General features: G+C 39.0%; 3 protein-coding genes across 7 annotated transcripts in view; 1 reads left to right on the top strand and 2 right to left on the bottom strand.

Annotated features, from left to right (window-relative positions):
• Nucleotides 1-1,358, bottom strand: part of LOC122872367 (methyl-CpG-binding domain protein 5-like) — a 28,479-nt gene extending 27,121 nt beyond the window's left edge. The window contains exon 1 of one of the 2 annotated variants that reach the window (XM_044188523.1): nt 1,259-1,358. The gene's annotated coding sequence lies outside the window, so the exon portion shown is untranslated. Of the gene's footprint in view, nt 1-1,160 lie in introns of both variants that reach the window. The other variant, XM_044188524.1, reaches the window with a different exon arrangement.
• Nucleotides 1,359-3,931: 2,573 nt separating this feature from the next.
• On the top strand, nt 3,932-9,743 carry orc4 (origin recognition complex, subunit 4). Of its 3 annotated transcripts, none has more exons than XM_044188537.1 (14): nt 3,932-4,034; nt 4,933-5,006; nt 5,161-5,237; nt 6,287-6,377; nt 6,524-6,599; nt 6,755-6,840; nt 6,930-6,978; nt 7,099-7,250; nt 7,360-7,533; nt 7,770-7,856; nt 8,067-8,175; nt 8,255-8,350; nt 8,804-8,871; nt 9,031-9,743. In XM_044188537.1, exons 2-14 carry the CDS (start codon nt 4,950-4,952, stop codon nt 9,211-9,213), a joined length of 1,305 nt encoding a protein of 434 aa, XP_044044472.1. In that variant the 5' UTR covers nt 3,932-4,034; nt 4,933-4,949; the 3' UTR covers nt 9,214-9,743. The 3 variants fall into 3 exon arrangements, with proteins under 3 accessions (XP_044044472.1, XP_044044473.1, XP_044044474.1); XM_044188538.1 differs by having other exon boundaries at nt 3,963-4,049; XM_044188539.1 differs by lacking the exon at nt 3,932-4,034 and adding an exon at nt 4,065-4,206.
• A 1,513-nt stretch (nt 9,744-11,256) lies between these two features.
• Nucleotides 11,257-17,587, bottom strand: part of LOC122872371 (activin receptor type-2A-like) — a 45,397-nt gene continuing 39,066 nt past the window's right edge. For both annotated transcript variants that reach the window (XM_044188535.1, XM_044188536.1), the window contains one exon: nt 11,257-17,574. In XM_044188535.1, coding sequence (XP_044044470.1) covers nt 17,380-17,574 — 195 coding nt within the window. In that variant the 3' untranslated portion in view covers nt 11,257-17,379. The remainder of the gene's footprint in view (nt 17,575-17,587) is intronic.

Raw genomic sequence — 17,587 nt, 5'->3', positions numbered from 1 at the left:
AAGAGCTTTCCACGTGTGATTGTATCTCTAAAAATGCATTTACTGCTAAGTGAAGAGGGTCTGTCATATGTTGTCAAATAAAGCAAAAGTGGAGAAAAGGTAGCAATGCAAGTGACCTGCACAGAGCATGTACTGTTTGTGGATTACAATTTTAGTCATAGCAAAGGTATAGGACACAAACTGTGCAACATCAAAATGGTACAGCATTATGTCTTGGTCTCCTCTCACTGGACCACAAAATATCTACCACTGCTCTTTTAGTAAGTGGCTAAATTAAATCCATTAATTCTCTACCTAGCATTTAAATCTTACTGTAACCCCATGGAGTTGGCTAAGACTAGCTTTAGGGGTAAATTAGCCATATTGTCCTGCAGCAGCCTTCAAAGTTGACAGCTACACAAGTTGGCTACGTCGCTAGCTACATGACAAGACTTTTTCCCTAAAACTGGAGAACATGACAACCGCTTGTGTACATTACCAAAGCAACCATTGCTGCCTAAACGTTAGATAATAGCCAATTAGCTTGGTGAACATTAGCCAGACTGCCTATCAACTGTGCAAAGTGTTGCTTTATTAACGTTTTAGCGACAACCGTCTGACGTTAAAGGTTGTTTAGTTTATCACAGGGCGAGAGGTGCATCTGAAACTCCATCGTCTGTGGGCCTCCGCGTTAAAAAGTGACCGTGTCAACAAGCGAAATCAGTCTTGTCTGACTGTGCTTTTTGATGCATTGGTCACAGCATCTGAACTAGCTGGGGGTTAGCATGCCAAGCGTCAGCTGTCTAGATACCGTTAGTTAGCTAGCCAGCTAGCTTGTTGTAACGAAAATGAATTAGAGGGCGAGCTCGGCTACGCTTATAACGTTTTAGCATTTAATTGGCGAACCGTAAGCGGGGTCGTGCACGTTGAGGACCCACAACCCAGTTTCCGAGTTCAAATTGTCGAAGTAAAAAGCAGCTAGGCCCGCGTTAGGTTTCGAGCCAAGGGGCCAGGCAAGGCCAGGGCCAGGCCGAGTTAGCACGGGTTAGCTTAGCATGCTAGCTAACAGCCGTGCAAACCCGTTGCGTTTGAGCGAGAGAGCGAAGAAGAAGAGAGAGACGCTTTTCAGGCACTAACGTTTCTGTCTGCGTCAAATCAAACCGTAAACAGTCCGTTCTTACCCGGGCATCCCAGCAAATGCATACCGGCACTGAAACAATGAAATGGGCGAGCAACAGGGCGTTTCTGACCTTTGGAAAAATAAGAATAAGAAGCCTACCCATTAGTTCTTTGCCTCTGCTGGTTCTCCTACATTGGGATATTGGAAATGATGGAGAGTCGCACTGCGCATGCGCGGCAGGAGCAGCCACCAGATGGGAGAGGTGATGCACGTTACCTCCAGAGCTCAGATACATATCCTCCGCATGGCAAAAGTTAGGAATATAATTATGAAAAGAATGAAGAACAACTGGATATGTGGGTGGGGTGACTCACACAGAGCAGTAGTTCTCTGTAATGGTTCCCACGGTGGGGTCTGGGGGTCTCCAGGGGCTCCTGAGGGAGCTTCAGCTGGCCTTGGCAAAATGAAGAATAGTTCATGTATCTGTTATTTCACTTATTTGACTGTAGTCCTGTGACAGAATATACGATATTGACCTCTCTGATTATCAGGTTCCACCCTTCTTATTATAAGGGATCCACTGATATCACTTGTTGTGGCTCAGACAAGTACAAATACTTTCCTCATTAAAGCTGCTGCTGATCTCTTAAACGGTGCAGAAATACAGATATTATGTTGACACTTGATTATTATTTCTGGCAGGGTGAAAAAACCTGTGAAGCAGCATTTAAATTAAGGACATTTCAAATTAATACTAATATTACATTCATGTTAAACTTGAAGTAATTATGGGTACACTGATAGCATAGATGATTTTGGTGTATTTTTTGCTGATTTTGCAACATCTACATTTTGTGTAAATCTAAACTATCCAAACGTCCCTTAATGATCATTAAGTCTCATCATTAAGTCTTATAATTACCATGTAAAACTACCACGTACTTTGTCAAAGATAAAACCATACGTGATCTTCACTGTGATGATTACCTGTCTGTACATATTAGATGTATTGTCTCAAGATGAATAGAAACCAATGGCTGCATGGAAGAAATGAAAAATACATATAAAAATGAATAAAAGGGTATTCTTTTGAAAATATAATGATTATCTGGTCTGCAGTTCTGCTAAAACATGCAAAACCACCAGTGTGGTTCTTTAAAATACAACATATGAACCTCAGTATTAAATACAATAGAAAGAAGTGAACAGAAACTCATACAATACATATCAAAGGTTAAAAAGAATCACTCCCTCGTTAATGTAATAAAACTCACTAATAATAATCAAATTAACAGGAAAAAATAAGCTATTTTGCTAATAGCTTGGAGGTATTGTGTCATATTAATGAGGCATATTGTGCTAACAAGATTATTACACTATTAACTGCAAATTGTTCTAATGTTAATAATTAATTTGATTAATTAGAAGATTTCATTAAAACTTAACACTGGCTGTATGATTATGAAACAATGCTGAAATATTAAGATTTATGAATAGTATGAGGATACAAAAAAACTACAATTCTTTACATGAATATAGTGATTATTGAATATTTAAAAAGACAAAGACCAGCTGGTAGAATTATGGAACAAAAGACAACAGTAACAATCGGTGAGGTGCTCTTGAGCAAGGCACTGTTTCTTTGTTTTCATTTTCGTGTATTTAAAACATAAAACATTGTGGTACTGAAGCAAAAACAGATTATTTCCCTGGATAATTAAAGGTCATAAAAGCTCAAAAAAAGCAAGTTCAGTCATCTGAAGTGAAAAGGAGATGTAGCTCAGGGTGTAGCTGCTTGGATTTTGTCTGAAGGTCAAACCTGAGGAGACGTTAAATTAATTCACTGTATGGCTGCTGTAAAAGGACCGCTTCATGTATTTTTAAGGGCAAACACAGAGCCGAATGTGTGAGCGGAGAGTTGTATTTTAGAATAATGTGACAGGCTAAATGTGAGCGGAGACTGGGAGACAATTTGTGAGATATCTGGTGCTTTATTGGTGCTTTTTTTCATCAGTCGACCAAAAGCCACGGGAAGCATTTAAGTATCTCCAGAGCTTCATCATCATCGTGAATGAGTAAAAGATGTTGTTATGCAGGCAACCCAAGAGCCATTCAGATGAACCATCCCTCCTAATTTTATCAAGATCAGAGCGGTGGTGGCAGTTAGGGCTTTACAGATTTAAAAAAATGCAATTCATAATTACATACACATATTACATACGTCAGTGTCATTTTTTTTAAATGCTATGCATCACTCCTTCAGATTTTGTCAGAATTACACAGATGTTTTCTAAAATATTTTTATTTGACTTATGACTTATTGAGCCTAGACTAGATTTGACTTTGTCTGAAGAAAATAAAAGGGGTGTTAGGTAGGATATATAGGCTTAAATTCAACAATAAAAGAAAATGTATAATGTAGGTTGTATGGTGTTGAACATTTTAACTATAAACCTGTGTGTTATTGAAATAATTAACATAATGCATTTTCTAATTTTGTTGATTAAAGTATATAAAGTAAATATAAATATATAGTTTCATTTAAAAAAAAAGGCTCAGTAATTTCCTAAAATGGATAGACACTGTAGTTTTTAGTAAGTGTTACTCAAACAGCAGTAAATAGTGCATTTGTTGGGGACTATTTTCAGCCGCGGATTAATACACATTTGATGCTCTAGTGAGTATTTGTTTGGTGAGAAAAAAACAGCTGTAACACTCATTGACCTCCATTTTCTATTATTATTATTATTATTGTGCATAGAGTAATTGTGATTAGCTGCCACATACTGTATATGACAGTGCATTTCTATTCCATTCTATTCTATTCTGAGCCTCAGCCAATCAGGGCCGGAGAATCAGTCAAAGCAGGAAGTCGTCATTGCTGGCAGAGCATTATTCCCGCGAAGATTGAGACCTCTCGATGATTGAATTACAGGTATCTTTTCTCTTGGTATGTGTCGTTATTATTACATGTGTATACGTTTGTAGACAAACTAACGTTAATGTAACGCAAGCTCTAAGTAATCTTAGTTCGCCAAGACAAAAAGTGCACCTAGTTTGCTTCTGCTAACGAGTCCCGGCGACATTCACTTCAGCGTAGAGAGAAAGTGAGACCAAACTCCATTCTTAAATTATGACAGATAAGTGCCTCCTTGCTTGCCTGCAAATATTAATACAATCTTGAATACAACTTGCAACTGCTTCTGAATAACTACGAGTCACTTTATAATTCGGCATACATACCATCCACTAAGGCTTCAAGGATTTTATTATATTGTAAACACACCTCCGAGGAAGTTATTAAAGTGGCAATTGTATTCAAATAGATATTTCTTGTTGCATTAGCTATATGCCGAATTGAATGCTGGTTTGTTCTCATTTATTATAGACCTTATCAAACGAACAACACTGACGCACATATGTCACAAAACGAGATCATAGTGTTTTGACGAATATTGGATTGGAGTTTGGCGTAAACTTGTCAAAGTCCAAGACAAAGTCAGCTAACGGGGCTAAGGCTTATTTAAGCCACCATGCTTGTTCATTTAATTGACAAATAACTGCAATTTCTAAAGGTTTTACATCTACATGAGATTAAATACAGAACTGTAGCTGAGTACTGCTCGTGAGGAGACAGTTAACAGTGCATATTGTAAAACTAGAGCCTAGAAAGTAATTTTGATATAATTACTCTCATCTTGTGATGCTGCTTAATGGAATAAAAACATACTGAAGTAGTTTTCATTTTCTTGTCATTAAGGACCCTGCCCGCACATTTTGGGCACCACAAATGTCACGTATTGATTCTAACCAATGAACAACATGTTTTGCAGCTTAGAGTCACAGCACCATGAGTAAGAGGAAGATGAAAGATGCTCATTTTCCAGTAGGAGAATGCATTACACAGGTTTGTATCAGCCACTTCGACTTATTCTCTTCTAACTTGCATATTAAAGGAGAGATGACAATTATTTACATACATATGAGCAACTGGCCTGCAAGTACATGATAAATTGTATCATTTCCTGATGTGTCACTGTAATGTCTTTTTTCATCTTAAGGTTCAGGAGATTTTAAGGGAGCGGCTTTGCCATCAGCTGCTCCCCGACAGGCCGGAGGGAGTGGAAGCTCAACACAAGTAGGTTTATTTCATCAATGCCTGTTAGAAAGTCTTTATTAATTTAATGTGTGTTGAGGTGACTTCACATTGTTTTGGCCCAAATAAATAATTCCATTGATGTGGTTGAGAAATTTGTTCTAATATTGCTATTATTTTCATGTGATTTTTGCAAAGTTAGAGGAGCTGTAAAAGGGGGAGGAAATTAAACATTGAAATGTTTAGATTAGTGCTGCAACTAATGATTATTGTCATTATTGATTAACCTGCTGATTATTTTCTCAATTAACTGTTTGGTTTGGAAAAATGCTTTTCACAATTTCCTAAAAGCCCAAGTTGCCATCTTCAAATAGCTTTATCTGTCCAACAGTCCGAAACCCCCAAATATATACTTAACTATTACATAAAACAAAGAAAAGCAGCAAATCCTGACAAGTGAGAAACTGGAACCATATAATTTTTGTCATTTTTGCTAGAAAAATGATCAAAATAGTTGCTAATTCATTTTCTGTTGATTGACTAATTGATAATGTCTTTCAGCTCTAGTTTAGATAAAAAAAATAGGTAATTTACAGGTCTGGAAATGACACGTCAAATGTTAGAAAATTCCTTAGAGATGGATATGGTGTAGTTATAAGGGGCAAGATGAATATAAGATTCACATAATCAAAGAAGAATCCTTGAATTTATAAATAAAAACTGTAGTAGGATTGTCATCTTTAATGAAGAGTGTGAGCTTCAGTGACCCAGTTCAGTCTTACCTGGCTGACAGCACTGTCCCAGTTTGGAGGCTGGAAAAGCTCCAGTTCCCAGCTGACTTGGACACAACACGAGCATCCCCAGGTGTTGCTGTCTAGAGCAGGTAGTGAAATCTACCTGCAAACACTGAGGATTTAATCATTTGCACTCATTAGACGGAGCTGTTTACTGCAGGCACTTTGCTGACTCGAAGTAGGAAAAAGAGACACTTTAAAAAAAACCTAGAAATTTCTCTTTTAATTATAGAATTCATCATTTTCCACAACTGGACGAGAATTATGGGCATTGTAGTCAAAACACTGTATTTTCAGACACCTCCTGGAGCTGCTGAAGCGGACGGCCGTCCATGGGGAGAGTAACTCGGTGCTAATCGTCGGTCCCAGGGGGGCAGGAAAAACAATGGTGAGCCTCTGCAGCCAGAACACACGCTTAAAAAGGGCTTATGGGTAAAAAAAAAAATAACAAAATGGTCGAAAAGATGATGGATTGTGTTTTAAATCCTGCGAGGGTTGTATTGTCTGATGGTGTTTGTGTTTATGTGTCTGCAGTTGCTGAAGTGTGTGTTGAGAGATCTGCTAGAGGAAAAAGAAGTGCAAAAAAACCTGCTACAGGTTCATCTCAATGGTACAGGCTTTGATTCCTCACCGTACCTCATTTTATTCATTCAGAATTTGAGGACCTAAATACTTAGAAATGTTGTTACTTTACATTACATTATTATTATTTATTAAACATGTTTCCAAGTGCAGATAATCACATTTCCTGCCTGTTTGCTGTAGGTCTCCTGCAGACTGATGACAGAATAGCGCTAAAAGAAATAACGCGACAACTCCAGCTGGAAAACGTTGTCGGTGACAAAGTGTTTGTAAGTATCTGGAAGGAGTTTTATTAACAGTTTTGTCATTAATGACGCAATAAAACGGCTCCAAAAACTCTGTTTCTGCTTCATTTCAGGGAAGTTTTGCAGAGAATCTGGCTTTCTTGCTGGAGGCACTGAAGAAAGGTTAGAAAATTCCTTACTGATCATGCAGCGTTTTAAATTGAATCATCTAAATTCAAGGCCATAAATGTGTGGTTTATTGATTAGGTGTGACATACGGTTGCTTTTTGGGTTTCACACCAGGTGATCGCAGCAGCAGCAGCCCGGTGTTGTTCGTCCTAGATGAGTTCGACCTGTTTGCCCACCATAAGAACCAGACGCTGCTCTACAACCTGTTTGATGTCTCCCAGTCTGCCCAGGCTCCTATCGCTGTGGTCGGCATTACCTGCAGACTGGTGAGCCTCGCTCAGGCCTCCCAACCTTTCAAGATAATACTTGGTGGTTTTTCCCATGTTTTAGCTTTAATACTTGTACATTTTTTTGTGGTGGTTCATTTCCATCCAGGATGTTCTGGAGCTGTTGGAGAAGCGGGTAAAGTCGCGGTTTTCCCACCGTCAGATCCACCTGCTGAGCAGCCCGACGTTCCCTCAGTACCTGGAGCGGGTCCAAACCCAGCTCAGCCTGCCGGACGACTTCCCTGACAACAACTTCGCTCAGGACTGGAACGCCAGCATAAAGGTGAAATCAAGGAACTGATCTTGGCTCAAACCAGACAAGAGTAAATCAGAGTGGAAAGATCAGGTGTTCACAATCAAATCTGAACCTGGGGTTTAATTTGAAGTCTTCTGGTTCTTGCATTAAAATACTTAAAGGGCCATAGCTGCTACACCAGTGGTCAGATTTTACAGAAACTAGGAGGCAGCTTGTGGCATCGGTCACGTTTCACTTATCTTCTGTTTGTTTTCTTTCCTCAGACTCTGTGTGAGGACAAATCGGTTGGGGATGTTTTACAGAGACACTTCAACTCCAGCAAAGACTTCCGTTCAATGCACATGCTGCTGGTACAACACGCCTACTTTTCATTGTTACAAACTACATCTGCCGTTTGGTTTGAGACGCTAAAAACAAACAAAACTCTGCCGATTAGATTATGTCACTGACATTTTCACTTTTATTCACCTTTTTATTTAAGCTATCAATGCCTGGATTCAAGGTGTTTATTCTCCATGTAAAATATCTACAGTTTGATTCTTCTGTGTTTTTATTTCCAGATGTTGTGTCTGAGTCGCGTGTCTGTAGCCAAACCTGCCGTCAAACCTGCAGACCTGCTGGAGGCCAGCAGACTGTGTTTTGCTGACACCAAAGCTAATATGCTCCACGGTAAAAACTAAATCCGAAGATAAATGTCTTTCACAAAAGTTCACATCGCTTATATTTGTGTTTTCCTTTATCTCTCCAGGTCTGTCCATCTTGGAGCTGTGCCTGATCATCGCCATGAAACACCTCAACGATGTCTATGAAGGAGAGCCGTTCAATCTCCAAATGGTTCACAACGGTACGGCTGGATACTGCATCTAGTTTTTGGTTTGTCATAAAACACAGAGAGGAGAAAAAACACCCGGAGGAGCTGTGAAAAGCAACACGTGGTGACGTTTCAAAGACGAGGAAAGAAAAAATAGCAACGCCACAGTGACACAGGACAGCTGTTCAACCCTCAAAAGGCTCAAGATGATGACATGGGAAAACTGACTTAGTTTTTAGTACTTATGCGAATATGCAACTAGAAGAAAAGCAGGAAAAAAGGAGTTTATGTGGGTTCAGTTTAAAAACAAAGAGCTTCTAAAGGAAGGTTCAGATGACAGAAAAACAACAATGAATCAACAAGGGAAATAAGAGTTTAGCCCTGATGCTAAAAATGAAAAAACAGTCAAAACAATCAAACATCAGCCAGTACTTAATTCAACTTGTATATGATTTAGTTGATTTTTCTACATGTCCTGTTTTTTAGAGTTTAAGAAGTTCCTGCAGAGGAAGTCGAACTCCATGTACAACTTTGACCAGCCTGTGATCATGAAGGTCTGTATAAAGCATTTAAAGAGTCCCATGATACTTTATATGCTGTTTCAGAGGTTTCTCCAGCCCTGACAGGAAGTAACTTCTAAGAGAAACAGAATATAAATTTATATATTTGTATATAAAAATGTCCAAATTTAAAGAGCTCTCGCCCGTCCTCAGGCCTTCGAGCATCTGCAGCAGCTGGAGCTGATCCGGCCGGTCGACAGCTCCTCGGCCAAAACTCAGAGGGAATACCAGCTGATGAGACTCATGCTAGACCACAGTCAGATCATGGAGGCCCTGCAGAAGTACCCACAATGCCCCACTGACGTCAAGCAGTGGGCCATGTCGGCGTTCGGCTAGGACTCTGATTACATTTGGACTTTATGTAGATGTTTTATTTGCTGTGTCATTACCAGCTCTGGTAGAGAAAATGTGAAATTATAACTCAGTTTGGAAAAAATAACACAGAACAAAAGGTTTGTTTTACATACAGATACTGAACTGGTGAAATGGAAACAAGCATTACAGCTCGGACCATGGACCAAAATTAAAACCAACCATGATCTGAACCAGGGAAAAAACATGGCTGCCAGCTTGTCAGATGGTTAAATCTACTACAGTAGTGCATTTGTTTCATGACAGGATTATTTTTCATGTACTCAGAATATCAAGTTTGTTCTGAAGCAAAGTTTTGTCAACTAGTCACTGTTAATGATCAGTTATCAGGAAATAAGAAATTTGGAGTTTTGTATTACTGGGATCACATTCCTCATGCAAGCTCACAAAATCAAAGAAATCACATCTTATGCATAAAGTAACTAGTATTTTGTTAGTGGACTGTTTGTAATCAGGATGACACTTTCTAAATAAAGTCATCTGTTCACTACCAATATTAGACTGTTGGTGCAGAACAAAATTACACCTGACTTTTTAAGTGGAAAGACTTCAAACCTGTAGACTGAATTTACTAGAATTTGGCACTTGTGCTTTTTTTATCAATGATCTCCAATAAAAAATGGATTAGATAAAATCAAGATTCTGAAAATGGATAATCTTGTAAAACGACCAGATTTCTTGATAAGATTGTGAGTAAAACAAAACATCTGTTATCTAATTCTGGCCATCTTTTAGCCCACATTTCTTTCTCAAAAACATTGAAAAGTGCTGGGGTTTGGAGAAACATATCACTTGGTGTCAGCACTTCATCTGCTGAATGCTGCCATCTAGTGTTGGATTTCTACAGTCAACATTAACCTGGACAGGAAGTACAAAAACCCTCATCAGTTAGATTTCTAGCTAAAAGCTTGTAATTGTGCATAAGTGCTGTTGAGCAATGACATTTAGTCCTCATGTATCTGTTCCATCATGACACGTGATGGATAATACTGACATAATTTTTTTCCTATTACATCCTAGAAAACATTAAGTGTGCATACTGTACATATATGCAGTTAACAGGTCTATTAATAACATACAGTGGTACCAGAACATTTTTAGTACTTTGTAGAGTGAAACAGGCTCTGGCTTGTCCACCCTCAGTTCTGCAAAGAAGATGCAGTTTTTATTCAAAAGCATGCAAAAAAAAACAACTTCTCAAATTCCATTTACTTAGTGACAGTAATAATAATTTAATTCCATATGACTTCCCTGAAGGAGACATGTCCTCTGGATAGATTTTTATGGTCTTGCTCAAAGACATCTAGCTGAAGGGTGAGGAAATCTCACCCCACACTCTTCAACACTGGTATTTTTCATTAAAATTGAATGGTCTAAATTAAAAGTTTTCTTTCTTGCAAAAAAGTTTTTGACCTCAACAGAACCTACCTGATTAAATAAAAGTTTTATAATATTCCTGAATGGAGAAGTCCGGCACTAAAACCTAAAGCTCATTACAGAATACTATTCTGTGAAATCTCAACATCAAAAGTTAAATATCTCATTTTAACGAATGTTCCCTTTTTTTAGTATTAATTTGTTAGCCTGTAAAATCTATTTTAATATTGTAGCTGGCCTGAGTACTTACTACCCTATTGGCTGATTTAAACTCAATTATATTTTATGAAGTCAATGTACGTTTTGTACGTAAAACCTTATTCTGCGAAATATCTTACCCTACGCTTTACAGGTCCTTAATTTCCAGATAATAGCCTAATAATTTCACACATTTCCTGGAAAGGAAAGAAATATAATGTGCGACTTACTACAGGGAAAATGCACAGTGTAGTTTCAAATAATAAAAGAATAATTAATATTTACTTGGGTTTAAATTTTAGTTATTTTCAGGAAATTACAAACCTGTCAAATAAAGGGCTTCTAACTGCAGTTTTCAGATAAGTAAGAATGAAGTAATCTCAGTCAGGCTATGTGATTTTGTCAATGAAAACAAAGAAAAACATCAACATCCACAATCTAAAAACACATTTATTTACATCACGTGGATCACTTCAGCTGATAAAAACCATGGCCGGCTAACATTAGCCGAGAGTCACAGCGCTGATCAGGGATCAATTTTGTCTCTGTGATAATGTACCCAGGGTTTTTGAAGGTTTTTTCTGCTATAATACTTTTCGAAGGGAATTCTTTTTTCTCTAATCCTCCTGTGTCTCTTCATTGGGAGGTCAAAGGTCAGAGGTCAGGGTGTGAATCCCTGGAGCTGGTAAAAACTCACTCTTGTTCAAGAACACCTAGCGGGATACTTTTGTTGTACTTCCTAAACATTTTCCAGTTTGAAATTCAAGAGCTTAGTTTCTTGTCCTATTTTCACATTTTTTGTCAGGAACATAAAAATGTACAGTCACATGTATCAGGAGTAAAGAAACAAGACATTTTCATCACTTTAGAGACTTTTTTTTATACAACCCACTAAAGTTTCATGACCAAAAGTTATCTGATTTATCAGTTTCTTCCCAGAAACCCTGTGAGCATCATTACCATTAGAGGCTGCGTTGGCAGATCCTGGATCAGCGCTGCAACTCAAGAGCCTCAAGAAATGTGGGGTCAAAAATGCTTGTAGTGTTTGCTTGTTTTTGTAGAAATTTTAGGCCTGGCAACCAGACTCTTCCTGCTGCCAAGACAGTCTTGGCGGCGAGGTCATTGGAATTCAATGTTTCCTCTAAAATTCTTACCAATAGTGATATAAAGCAGGAGATTGAGATGCTGGAATGAAATACCTGTAGTGGGTGATTGCATTATCACATATGGAGTATTGCAACTGCTCTTATAGAGCTTTGGGGATTATTCAAAATGTAAATGTCAGGGGACCCAAGTAGGCTCCTTGAGGAACGCCCTGGGCTGAATGTTTGTCATTTATTTTCTGCTAAGGAAACCTTTAGTGCTTTCTTGGATGCCTTACAAAGTACTCCATTGAGCCCCCAACTTTTAGGTTACACAAAGCTATACTTAAAGTAATTTTTCGCATAGTGAATGACAACTTTTATGCAGCCGGGCCAAGCCCCGCTGCTGAGTCAGAACACAAGAAAAGTATAAATGAATGTAGAGGAAACACTGAAGTTCAACACGCACTTATAAAGATTCAGCTCAGAGTATATAGTTGATACAGGTATTTATGTTCTCATGTCTGTACAGATTCTAGACTGCTTAAAATAGTGGGGGCAACAAGACACAAATGTTTCACTGGTAGTTTATATGCACAGCAATGTGACGTGCTGGGCTGGAGGAAGTCGAGATAGAAAAACGTAAAGCCTGCATGCTGAGAAAACCCATTCATACACCTTTAAATGACAACATTCAGACCATATTTAGACCATAGTTGAGACAGAATAGGTTTGCTAAGATCAAGACCTGAAGGAAAGCAAACAGAGCAAGACATTTTTTTTGGATAAACTGAAATGCTTCTTAAAGACAGAGGAAGCAGATGTTGGTACTTTTTTCTAGTACAACAGGACAGTTGAGGTTCAAATCCTACTTGGGAGTTTTACAATTAACTATCAAATAATGCACAAAATTTGTCTTTTCTTTTCTTTCTGGTTGGACCATATCGTCAGCCTGCTAGTTCATTGCCCTTAGAGCAGGTACTGGTTCACATCTTCAGCAGGTAGCCATAAAACCATGAGGTGTATGAATGGATCTCCGAGTGCGTTGGTTTTACTAATTTCTACAGCGACGGGGCACAATCACACGAAACCAGCCAAACGCAAAGCCCTCTAAAGTTATACAGGGCCGGGCTCAATCCATCAAAGTACACACAATACTGGAATTCAGGAGTCTGAAGAACATTCATTCTCGGTCATTTGTCCATAGACTGAATAGAAAGAAGCATGTTACAGTTTATATCTTTTCTTTTTGAATTAATGAAAGTATTTCCTGAATTACAACCGAAGACCCACCCCCAACCCCCCAACAACAACCATAAATCGTGCCAACTCTTACAACTTTATTTCGAGTTGCACCTTAGCTCTGATCCCCAAAACTTCAGGCCTGTAAATTAAAAAATAAATACAACATATCAATATGCAAGGTCACGGATTAAAAAAAAAAAAATTAAAATGCTACAAGTTATTTGTGTGTGTGTTTATTGAAAGTCACTCCTGCAGCTGATCCTACAGAAGTGTAGGGTAATTTGCGGCACTGGTTGCATATAACTCGCGAGAACTTAGAAAAGCATAGTACTGAATCCCTGAATGGTATTTGTCGGTTTTGGGTCGGTTTCTCAAGCACAGTTTAAAGTCAAGCTATCAAACACTGAACACGTTCCACCATCTACCTACAGTACTGGAATTGCGACCGCCTACCAAATGCTGGCCAGTTTTGTTTTGCTGTGGCTGGCAGGTTTGTCGACTCCACCAGCCACTTTGGCAGGTAACCAACCAAACATTTGGAGGCTGTTTTTAAAATCCACTTGGCTGCTGAAATACTGTTTTTGCATTTGAGGGTACAAACTTGGGGACAAAAAAAAGGTAATACTGGTGTTTTTCCTTTACGTTTGTGCCAGTTAGCATATGTTGAGATGTCAATGATCCTTTTCAATAAGCAGCCTTCTGCTGTCGTTCAGTCTTGTACAATAATGGAAAATGTTCACAGAACAAGATAACGCATCACGGCAAAAATGAGGAAACATCTTTTTAACCTTTTAGCTTCTGTCTCAAACTTATGGGGAGAAATGGGAGTTTACTCCAAGAATCCCCCAAACTGGAACTCTTCCCCCAGTTTAAGAACTTGGGAATTTTAATCGCTTTTCTACTAGAGGAACCTGGTTACGATTTTGGTTTATTTGCCATACTTTTTACCCCAAAGAAATCCCTGTAAGTGAGGTAGTACTTAGTGAAGGGCTGCTGGGCTTTGCAGTACTGATCGTCCCTGACTGCTTAAGCTTCATGAGGACTTGAGAGAATGGCTGTTTTTTAATAGCAGTTAACTGAAAAACAGCAGCAGCAAAGGAAGCGATATCTGTGAAAATATCGTACTCGTGCTACAGTTAGTAAATGACATGATGGCTTAAACTTCCTTCAGGTTTGCTGTGTTGTTGCAGTAGTCTTATAATGCGCTGAAATAATATCTCAAACTTGTCGTACTTCTACGTTCACTTCCTCCAGATTTACCTAATCATCATTTTAGAGGTGTAGCGGGGAAAAAAACAAACATGCTCAAGGAACTTTTACAGTTTCTGAACTCTGAAGATCCTTTACTTTTTAGTTCTTCTAGTTCCTGGGTTATTTGGTGGAAAAAGGCCTTTTGTTAATCAGGTCAACTGTTAATATTAAGCTAGTCTGGCCCTGTAAGGTCTGTATTTTACAACTAAAATAATTACAGCAGTTTTCGCAGAATACTTGGGGTACATCTAAGCGCTCAAAACAAATATTTAACTCAATTAGACTTGTTTGCTTTGCAGAATGCGAGAACTTGCTTTGACTCCCCTGTCCAGACATGATCACTAATCAATTTCATTTTTTAGCATTTTACTTGGCTCTTCATTTCCTCAAGCACTACAGTACGGCGTTTGCTTAAAGTGTGTTATAAAGAAAGGATAATTATGTATTGCCCTGAATGTGAAATGGTTTGGTAGAAAGAACTTTCTTCATGTTTTAAGTAATTCCAACTGCTTCACTTGACTTTAAAAAGCTTGATTTTAGACTGTATCCTGTGAAACCGCCCCCAAATCTTGAGGAGAGACTGCAGGTCTGCCGGCACCAATGTTCAACGTCCCTCAGAGGAAACAAAAACTCAAAAATGTCATTGTTGCATTCACAACAATGACAGATACATCCGTTTTGCCTGACATCTACAAGAGTAACTAATATGGATACGTAGAAATGGCACCAGGATGAAAGAGAGAAAGAGAGATTACCTGTCTCAACTTGCTAGTTAGCCGTGCGGTCGTTTCAAATTCAAACCCAATATTTTCAGGTAGTTTATTGTTTTTAAATCACCTACTTCTTATGTGAAAACTGTTGAATCTGTTAACTTAGAGCAGGTTGTGTCTAACTCTGGAGAGAGACACAAGGCATGCTGTATATCCAGCTAGTTGTTCAGAGCAAGAAAGGTCTGATCAGTTGCTCAAGAACTCTGAACGGTGAACACATAGTGGAAACACTGGCAAATCAACTAGCTCTCAGAGTTAAGGCCAGACCAGATGTTTGGTTCTACAGGGATTATAAATACCTGCTAACTAACTGATCAGGTTTAGGCTGGTTCTACAGACTTAGGACTAAATAAATACCTGCATAGGGATTGGCAAGGTTCAACCAGGTTCAAGAGACAGAACAGATGAAAGCTCACAATTTCACTGTTTGGGAGTAGTGTTAAGATTAAATCTGGACTGGTCCTAAAGAGAGCAGAGACACTGTTTTTGAGCATGACAGCACAGCTAAACCCTTATAAGTCGAGATGAGGCAAGAAAGAGAGAGAGGAAGCGTAAGAATCAGTGAGAGAGGAGGTATTCCAGTCCGAGACAGGTGAGGATGAGGAGGAAGAGGTGGAGGATGAGGAGGTGATGAGTAGCAAAGATTCCTGAGGTGTATCAAAAGAGAGCAGAAACTCTTGATAGTAATCCAAAAAAGATGTGTGCAATCAAATCAAAAGCAAGCTGGCTCAACTAAATACAGGTATAACTCCAAAGTAGGGCTGGGTACCCCTGGAAACCTCCTCAAAACTACACTTCAAATCTGATACCTCTACATATTGGATGATCTATTTTGTTAATCTGCTTTTTCTAAATAGAATAAGACCACACATAACTGATCTCACAAAATGATAAGAACAAGAAGAATACGCTCCAAGAGTTTGACAATCTTGAAGCGTTTTAATACCTTCTGATTTGGTACAGATACCAAATATCAAAAAGTTATAATTAGTTGGTACCCAGCGCTAATCCAGACAGATATAAATACATATACTGTATATCCAGATCTCACGGTCAAAATTAGGCTTGTCAGCGATAGATATTATTACTCCATTGACAGCTGAAACGGCAAACCAAAACGGAAAAATCACTTTAAACGACAACTTCATCATGGGGGTATGTCGTCCCCCCCCATTATCTAACAAAAGGGGAAAAGTTGTTATTCAGTCAAATATCAAAGTGGAGCAAAACTAAACATGAGACTGAGAAAGGGGAGGAAAAAGGGAGAAACACTTGTGATTACGGTTGTGTATGGCAATGTATATCAAGGCTTTGCTGACTACATTACCCATGAGTGTCACAGCTGACAGCAGTTTGTTTGGATGTCTAGAGCCAAGATTGTGGAAAGTGTGAGCTATGATTGTGAACAGGGAGAGGGACTAATTTAAACTGTGTCCATCTGAAGTGAGGTATACCTGGTTGAAGGAGGTTTATGGTTTTTATCATCGTAATGCTTGAAAATGGACCCCCTCCCCCTCCCCCTTTAAAATAAGCTTGATTACCAAGTTGTCTGGGTCCATAATACACTATGTACAGCAGCATTACACTATAAACATTCAGAAGCCGTTGCTTATTGGCAGAACGATAGTCGTTAAAAAAAAAAAAAAAAAAACGCACACGAGAAAACAGCAATGTATCCAGAGCCAGGTGCTCGTCTTTTTTCTTTTCTTTTCTTTTTTTTTTTTTTTACACTAAAATGCACTGAGTTCTGTGAAATTTATCTGCCAGATCTTCTCTCTCTGTAGAAAACCAAGCAGAACAGGTCACCCTCCTATGTGAGTGTATGTATATAAAAACAATACATGATAAAAGTGTTTGTCCCAGCATGTCAGCACTATCACTCGGTGACGTCGTTGTAACATCCTGAATCGTTTGCTCGGGATGAGAAAGTTTCGACCGGTAAAATGTTAAAATCCTCAGGCACACATATCAAAATGAGGTGGATATCAACTGATGTGGTGAGGTGGGCGCAGGGTGTTTCTTGAATGCGAGTAACGGCCCGCATTTAAAGGAACAAAAAAAAAAAAAAGAGAGAGAGAGAGAGATAACGATAAAAACAGAAAGAAAGAAAAACAAATCCACTACGCCAACCAACCAGGGTCGGCTGTTCATCCCCTCGCGTTGATCCTTGTTTCTGCTAGCTCATCCGGTGTCGGTTGATCGGCCAATCATAAGCTGGACTCCTTGGGCGGGAGGTCCACATTGGTCACCATGGTGACAACAGTGACGATCTCCTCAGGGCCGATGATAGGGGCCTGGCGCTGCATTTGGCCGATGCGCTCCTCGACGCAGCCGGCGGACAGGCGAGCTTCGGCCTCATGGTCCCAGCAGTCCTCGATGGTTTCGCAAAGCATGGCCAGACCCTGAGAGAGAGCA

Source organism: Siniperca chuatsi, linkage group LG24 (genome assembly GCF_020085105.1).
Source record: "Siniperca chuatsi isolate FFG_IHB_CAS linkage group LG24, ASM2008510v1, whole genome shotgun sequence".
NCBI lineage: Eukaryota > Metazoa > Chordata > Actinopteri > Centrarchiformes > Sinipercidae > Siniperca > Siniperca chuatsi.
Note: the sequence above shows the minus strand (reverse complement) of the source record. Positions and strands in the feature narration are given on the sequence as shown.

Excerpts from the sequence above, each read along its gene's own strand:
- orc4 (XM_044188537.1), top strand. The coding sequence starts at position 4,950 with ATGAGTAAGAGGAAGATGAAAGATGCTCATTTTCCAGTAGGAGAATGC. Across the intron at positions 7,534-7,769 it reads ACTGGAACGCCAGCATAAAG|ACTCTGTGTGAGGACAAATC; the intron begins GTGAAATCAAGG and ends TTCTTTCCTCAG. Across the intron at positions 8,351-8,803 it reads TCTCCAAATGGTTCACAACG|AGTTTAAGAAGTTCCTGCAG; the intron begins GTACGGCTGGAT and ends CCTGTTTTTTAG.